This window comes from Babylonia areolata, chromosome 34 (genome assembly GCF_041734735.1).
Source record: "Babylonia areolata isolate BAREFJ2019XMU chromosome 34, ASM4173473v1, whole genome shotgun sequence".
Classification (NCBI taxonomy): Eukaryota; Metazoa; Mollusca; class Gastropoda; order Neogastropoda; family Buccinidae; genus Babylonia; species Babylonia areolata.
In genome coordinates, this window is record NC_134909.1 from 18059502 (window position 1) to 18068483 (window position 8982).

An 8982-nucleotide genomic window follows, 5' to 3' on the forward strand; every position below is an offset into this window, starting at 1 on the left:
ATCAGTCCCACACAACACACACACACACAAACTCTCATCAATCCTACACACCACACACATGCACACAAAATCTCATCAGTCCTACACACACACACACACACACACACACACACACACACACACACACAGACACACACACTCTCTCTCATCAGTCCTACACAACACGCACACACACAAACTCATCAGTCCCACACACCACACCACACACACACACCCACAACTCCCATCAGTCCCACACAACACACCACACACACACAGTCGCTCTCCACTCATGTCCCCACGCCCCCAAACCCCATCCCCCCTTCAGCCGGCCAGAGGGTTGGCGTGAATGGTGACACCCCGGATGCGGATGTCCGTCTCCGGCTTGTAGGTCTTCTCGTTCACCGGCACCTTCTCCAGGGAGTCCAGGGTCTCAAAGCCGTCAATCACTCTGTGGAAAACACCGAGGAAAGCGGCAGGAGGGTTAACTCATTCTACTCCAGATACTAGTTCAACTCATACCATGATTACTTCCCTTGTGGACCAGGTATGCGTATTCCCATTCCAACGCACTAATTTCGTTTATTCTTGCTTGGTACAGGTTCAACATTCTAAATGAACCATTTATGGATTCCAGAAGCATGAAAACAAAGCTTTGTTTGACCCTAACCCTGAATCAACAATTCTCCATTGATTTTCGCCGTATTAGTGAACCACATGTTGTTGTTTTTTCTCCAGTGGTCTCATGTAGTGCTAGTCCAGGGGAGTTGCAGCAGGCTCGTAGCTGTGGGGTACAATGAGTTAAGAATCTTATTTTGCCAATAAAATGTCTGTCAGGGTCTGGGTTCGAATCCTGGTCTCGCCCTTTTTCCCAAAGTTTGACATGAAAATCAAACTGAACATTGTTCACATGAGACAATATACCGAGGTCTGATGTGCAGCAAGCACTTGGCCCACTGAAAAAAACAAACAAAAAAACAACAACAAAAACAACAACAACAACAACAAAACTCATGGGAAAAATAAGTGTTGTTGTCCTCTGGCAAAATTCTTCTTCTTCTTTTGAGTTCACTCGTATGCACACGAGTGGGCTTTTACGTGTATGACCGTTTTTATCCCGCCATGTAGGCAGCTATACTCCGTTTTCAGGGGTGTGCATGCTGGGTATGTTCTTGTTTCCATAACCCACCGAACGCTGACATGGATTACAGGATCTTTAACGTGCGTATTTGATCTTCTGCTTGCATACACACACGAAGGGGGTTCAGGCACTAGCAGGTCTGCACATACGTTGACCTGGGAGATCGTAAAAATCTCCACCCTTTTCCCACCAGGCGCCGTCACTGTGATTCGAACCTGGGACCCTCAGATTGACAGTCCAACGCTTTAACCACTCGGCTATTGCGTCCGTCTGGCAAAATTCTAAATTCTGTAGAAGAAATCCACTCTATTAGGAACACAAATATATAACAAGTACGCACTCAAGGCCTGACTAAGCGCGTTGGGTTATGCTCCAGGTCAGGCATCTGCCTCGAAGATGTGGTACAGCGTACTTAGGATTGCCACACTGCAGTGACACCTCCTTGAGAACTTGAAACTGTTTGCATGCAGCATCATGTAATGATATGATAATCAGTCGTGTCCGACTATGATCATCAGAACAGCAGAGGAGGCAACTGCTCCCCGACTATTTGGGATAGAATTTGATTATGGTAGAGAGTGTCTTGCCCAAGTTACATCCCCACTCTCTCGGCCAAGAGGGTTTTAGGACAGTCGGCGTTGGGATGGTTCCCAAAGTCCAACTAGCCCCCAAGGCTGCAGCACTAAGAGCCAGTGCAATGTTGCCTCCTAGTTTGAGAGTCATAGTCCTTCACAAAAGACCAAGCTGTAAATGATTTCCCTTTGATAATGTTATTAATGGGAGACAGAATGTAGCAGACGTTGTGGTTTGTAAAGTGATAGTACTGATGAAGATTTACATCCGGTACAGCAGACAATGTGGTTTGGACAGTGGTAATGAGAATATACTAATGAAAACATATACTCCAGTACAGCAGATAACATGGTTTGTACAGTGATAATAATAATAACAGCAATAATAATGAAGACTTAAACTCCAGCACATCAGATGACATGATTTCTACAGTGATAATAATAATGTTAATGGAGACTTACTCTAGTACAGCAGGCAACGTGGTTTCTACAGTGATAATAATAATGTTAATCAACTTAATAAAGACTTACTCTGGTACAGCAGACAACGTGGTTTGTACAGTGATAATAATAATGTTAATGAAGACTTACTCTAGTACAGCAGACAATGTGGTTTGTACAGCGATAATAATAATGTTAATGAAGACTTACCTTTAGTACATCAGACTACATGGTTTGTACAGTGACAATAATAATGTTAATAAAGACTTACTCTAGTACAGCAGACAATGTGGTTTGTACAGTGATAATAATAATGTTAATAAAGACTTACTCTGGTACAGCACACAACGTGGTTTGTACAGTGATAATAATAATGTTAATAAAGACTTACTCTAGTACAGCAGACAATGTGGTTTGTACAGTGACAATAATAATGTTAATAAAGACTTACTCTAGTACAGCAGACAATGTGGTTTGTACAGCGATAATAATAATGTTAATGAAGACTTACTCTAGTACAGCAGACAACGTGGTTTGTACAGTGACAATAATAATGTTAATGAAGACTTACTCTGGTACAGCAGACAATGTGGTTTGTACAGTGACAATAATAATGTTAATGAAGACTTACTCTGGTACAGCAGACAATGTGGTTTGTACAGTGATAATAATAATGTTAATGAAGACTTACTCTGGTACAGCAGACAATGTGGTTTGTACAGTGATAATAATAATGTTAATCAACTTAATGAAGACTTACTCTAGTACAGCAGACAATGTGGTTTGTACAGTGATAATAATAATGTTAATGAAGACTTACTCTGGTACAGCAGACAATGTGGTTTGTACAGTGATAATAATAATGTTAATGAAGACTTACTCTGGTACAGCAGACAATGTGGTTTGTACAGTGATAATAATAATGTTAATGAAGACTTACTCTAGTACAGCAGACTACATGGTTTGTACAGTGACAATAATAATCAAATAATCATAGACCTTCTTGTGCTTGAACCCACTGTGTGTGTATATGCAAGCAGAAGATCAAATATGCATGTTAAAGATCCTCTAATTCATGGCAGCGTTCGGTGGAGCACACACAGACACACACAGACACACACACAGACACACACACACACACACACACACAGACACACACACAGACACACACACACACACAGACACACACACAGACACACACACACACACACAGAGACACACACACACACACAGACACACACACACACACAGACACACCCACACACCTGCCAAAGACAGTGTACTTCATGTCCAGGTGAGGCTGCTTTGCGTAGGTGATGAAGAACTGGGACCCGTTGGTGTCCAGTCCGTTGTTTGCCATGGAGACCATGCCACGGGTAGTGTGCTGTCACACACAGAGACACACACACATAATCACACACACACACACACACACACACACACACACACACACACACACACACACACACACACACACATGCACACATACACACACAATCACACATACATGTTGTTTCAGTTTCAGATTGAACACACCTAAACACACACACCTTAACAATCAAGAATCCAGAATATTTCATCCTCCGACACCCTTTGGGGAGGATATGAAGTAACATCACTGGTGTTACACACCAATGCTCAAAACATAAACAGCAATTAAAACAATGAAACTGGTGATACAACCCAGGTAAACAACAATCATATCATCTTGTAACCTTTCCCGTTTCGATGAATTTCCCCACTTTCAGACACACTCTTCTCCCACCTTTCGTCAAATTGTACAAAATGAAGAACTGATTTCAGATTCAAATGTTTCTGTAGAATGAACTCATTTCAAAGATCTGCAAATTTTAGGCATTCCATAATCAAAACCATTTACTTCCAATCATATACATATCTCAGTTATAACAAGTATGCAATTCACATGGAATATCATGACCTACACCAGTCTCAACAGGTAATTGGAATATCATGAGGTACACCAGTCTCAACAGGTAATTTGTGACTACTACACCTAAACTGGATCAATGATAAGATGTAACAATCATGCAGATTGGAAATATACTTTTCTATTCCATAAAATTACACACAAAATCACACCCACACCCATTTGCATAGTATACCCCCAGACCTACACCCACCCATACACACACTCTCTCCCTACACACACACAACATACACCCTCTTCCCCCACACATAAACACCTACGCGTTCCAACATACACATCCCAATCCTCCTCCCCCCACTCCACCCACACACATGCCTACACACACCCAGATACTCCCTCTCCCCCCGCACATATAAACACACCAACATACCCTCTGCCCCCCCCACCCCCCACCTCCACCCCGCACACCAACATACAACCTTTCCTTCAACACAAACAAACACATCAGTATACACCCTCTCCCCCAACCCAACACAAACACACTAACAAACACCTTGTACCTCCACATTTCTATGCACCAACATACACCCTCTTCCCCCACACAAATACACACACCAACATAGACCCTTTTCCCCCATACAAATACACACACCAACATGCAACCTCTCCCCCCACACAAATACACACACCATCATACACCCTCTTCCCCCACACAAATACACACACCAACATAGACCCTTTTCCCCCACACAAATACACACACCAACATACAACCTCTTCCCCTACACAGATACACACACCATCATACAACCTCTTCCCCCACACAAATACACACACCATCATACAGCCTCTTCCCCTACACAAATACACACACCAACATACAACCTCTTCCCCCACACAAATACACACACCAACATACACCCTTTTCCCCTACACAAATACACACACCAACATACCTCTTCCCCCACACAAATACGCACACCAACATACAACCTCTTCCCCTACACAGATACACACACCAACATACAACCTCTTCCCCTGCACAAATACACACACAACATACAACCTCTTCCCCTACACAAATACACACACCAACATACACCCTTTTCCCACACACAAATACACACACCAACATACAACCTCTTCCCCTACACAGATACACACACCAACATACAACCTCTTCCCCTGCACAAATACCCACACAGCATACAACCTCTTCCCCTACACAAATACACACACCAACATACACCCTTTTCCCCTACACAAATACACACACCAACATACAACCTCTTCCCCTACACAGATACACACACCAACATACAACCTCTTCCCCTACACAAATACCCACACAACATACCCTCCCCTCCCCAACACACAACAACATACACCCACTCCCCCCACACAAACACACCAACATACATCCAGTCCCCCCACACAAACACACCTATACACACTCACTCGCCCCCCCCCCCCACCCCCACCCCACCCCAACACACACACTGACATACACCCTCTCCCCCCAAACACACACAAACACACCATCAAACTGCCTCTCCTTCCACATAAATCCACCCACACCCCCCCCCTCCCCCCCCCCCCCCCCCCCCCCCCCCCCACACACACACAATCACCTGCACACTCTGTCACAACTTGTGACGACAGTTAGGGCGTGTGGCCCGTCTTCGTTTTCTCCACCCTCTCCTTTCACTTTCCCTCCTCCTCCCACCCTTCAGTTCGGGTAGAAGTCTCGAATTGCGCACGAACCACGTGCATGCATATTACTCGCTCACCTGAGCGAATATGAAATACTGTTGGGCAGCAACAATATTCGAGGGTTTTGCAGCCCGACTGCCGTAGTGTACGGGTCGTCTTCGTGGTTGGTGGGGTAGCTACCCCGACATCTTGGCACCATACGAAGTGAGGACCGGCTGTCCTCCATGGGAGCCACTTCGGTGTTTCTTCGTCTGTCTTCGTCGTCGTCGTGTCTTTGTGGTGGTCGTTAGTGTACGCCACCTGTGGCAGGTAAGAAGCCGCTTGTCTATTTAGCTTGGTTGTATTTCCGTCAGGGATGTATGAAAAGAAGTAGATGTTCTGCAAGAAAGAAAGCTGTACGTTAGGTTTTGACAAAATGATCCATTTCGTTAATTATTAATTTTGTGCTACCACTGCCTGAATATGTACTTTTTCTTGTGTCGGCTAATACGTTTGCCAATTTTTATTGTTATTGAGTTTTAAAATGATACGATTTTACCTTAGTTCACTGTTGGGTAAAATTGGGCGTTGGCTCTGTATGATAGGTGTAGAGAGTGCGAGTGCCGTATATGAGTTCTGTAATTCGTCTTGTCAAAGTTATATTCCAGCTTTGTATTTTGAAGGTGCTGTACATTTGTTTTTGTTAATTATCGTCAGAATTAGTATTGCTCAGCACTGGGGGGAACATTCCGTAATGTTCCAGCTCTCGTTGTGTGCTGTGTGTCCCGGGCCTTTCGTCTGGTGACCCAGATCTTCACCCCTTCCTGTCCCGTGATTGGCGTCCTGGGTGTTCGTCCCCTCCTGCCCTGTGACTGCTGTCCTGGGTCTTCGCCCCTTCCTGCCCGGTGACTGCTGTCCGGTGTTCCGGGCCTTTTGACTTGCAGCCTGGTCCATTGCTTGGCACTGTATGCCGAGTCCTGGCACTTAGGCCTTTTGACCGGCGGCTTGTGCCTTGGGTCGGAAACCAACATGCCATGATTCTAACCGACTCAATGAACCTCATACAGAAAATTGAAAACGGAATGGGAAGCCCTGAGTGGCATAACGCAATGCGCAACTTTCAGATTAAAAAACTCACATGGTCATACTGCCCGGGACATGCAGCTGTTAAGGGAAATGAGCGAGCTGACAGACTTGCTGGTAACGCAACACCAACGAGCGGCCTACATCTAGGAAAATTGGAAATCCTCAGAAAAGTCAAAGAATACCAAAAAGAACAGGTACAAGGCCATCACACCATCGATCGCCTCAAAGAAATAGAAGCAGAGAGAGGGAGCGGCCGCAAGTCTAACATGAAAGGTAGAGCACGATGCTTTGCAAATCAAATATCGGCATCATTTCCAAACCAACATTGCGCAGATTTCTTCAAAACGGAACAGAGTCTCTGTGGGCCTTTCCAAATACAATAAACTGAGCAACACACTAGACGCCACGTTCTTGGCATCAGAGATCTTTTCCCATCCCTCTTGCGGCCAGTCAGTGGCAGCCTCTGTGCGTGTGTGTATGTGTGTTTGTGTGTATGTGTGGGTCCGTGCTTTTGAGTGCGTTTGTGAATGCACGAGAGTGAAAGTGTACACAAGTGTCGGGAGACATACGTGTACGTGTGTGTGTGTGTGTGTGTGTGTGTGTGTGTGTGTGTGTGTGTGTGTGTGTGTGTGTGTGTGTGTGAGGGGAGGTGGGAGTGCGGGGGGAGGTGGGATAGAGGATGAGGTATGTGAGTGTATGCATGCCTACACTGTGGGAGCCACAGGATATTGGAACGTATATATATATATATATATATATATATATATATATATATATATATATATATATATATATATAATATATATATATATCTTTGTATGTACGTGTGTGGGGTTGGGGGTGGGAGATATGGGCGTATGTGTGTGTGCTTGTACAAGTAAGTGTTCATCTCTGTGAGTATGTGTTTGTGTGTGTGTGTGTGTGTGTGTGTGTGTGTGCCGTGGAAGCTGCGATACGTAGACTAGAAATGAGTGTGTGGAGGAGGGGGTAGAGGAGGTGCAAGGTAATGTGTGTGTGTGTGTTGGAGCTCATGTACGTTTATATGTATTTGACTGTGCTTTCATATCTGTGAAACTGCATGTTTGGTGCATTTCTGTTATGCATGTGTGGGTGTATGTGTGAATGTGTGTCTTCATGTTTTACAGTTATTCGCTTATTTATCACCATTGTTGTCTTATTTATTTATTTATGTTTTATTATTATCATTTTATTAGTATTACTATTATTACTACTACCTTTTTCTATATTATAATTATTATTTATTTATTTATTTATTTATGCAAGCTTATCTATTATTTATTCCCCCGTTTTTTTTTGTTTTGTTTTTTTTGTTTTTTCTCAAGGCCTGACTAAGCGCGTTGGGTTACGCTGCTGGTCAGGCATCTGCTTGGCTTGGCAGATGTGGTGTAGCGTATATGGTTTTGTCCGAACGCTGTGACGCCTCCTTGAACTACTGAAACTGAAACTGAAACTGGGTCGAACCCGCCGAAGTTTGTCTGGGCCGTGTGTCAGGTTTTTTTTGTTCTCGTTGTTGTTTTTTCTTTTAAGAGGGAAACTTCCTGAAGCCGCCAAAGACTAAGGCGTGAACATGCGCACCTGTTCTGGTGTTGGGGTGCTTTGTCTTCTCCTTGAGTGTGTGTGTGTGTGGAAAATTGCTTTTGATTACGTTTAGGAGAATCGGTAGTTTTGTGTGCGACTTCTGTTCGTTTCTTCTCTTTTCTTTTGTAGTTATGGTATACGGTTGTTTTTGTTTATTTTGCATGTATAGGCTGTGTGTGGTTGCGTGAGTGGGATAGACAGAGCGGAAGAGAATAAATTTTGTGTGGACGAAAAATATCTGTATTCTGTGTTTGTGTTGTCGGGTGAACTGGGTTGGGTGTTAGGTTTTAAAACAGTTCTCGACCTCTTCCCTAGGGGGGTCGTGACATACTCCGAGGCGTCACTGTGTTCAGACAAACCCATATACGCTGCACCAAATCTGCAAAGCAGAAGTTTGACCAGCAGCGTAACCAAACATTCTTAGTCAGGCCTTGAGGAAAAATGAAAAGAAATGTGCATAAACAAATAAATGGATACATGATTGAATTAATGAGTAAATAAATAAACAAATAAGAAATAAAGAAGTATGTATACAAACAAAATGCAATGAAAATAAAATTCAAATTAAAATAGATGAAGAAAAT

General features: G+C 43.7%; 1 protein-coding gene across 1 annotated transcript in view; it reads right to left on the reverse strand.

Moving 5' to 3' along the window:
- Positions 1-303: 303 nt before the first annotated feature.
- LOC143277566 (peptidyl-prolyl cis-trans isomerase-like 3) overlaps positions 304-8982 on the reverse strand; it is a 74033-nt gene continuing 65354 nt past the window's right edge. Inside the window, exons 2-3 of the mRNA XM_076582445.1 lie at positions 3399-3517; positions 304-430 (exon numbers count right to left, since the gene is read on the reverse strand). Of these exons, the coding sequence (XP_076438560.1) occupies positions 304-430; positions 3399-3517 (246 nt within the window). The remainder of the gene's footprint in view (positions 431-3398; positions 3518-8982) is intronic.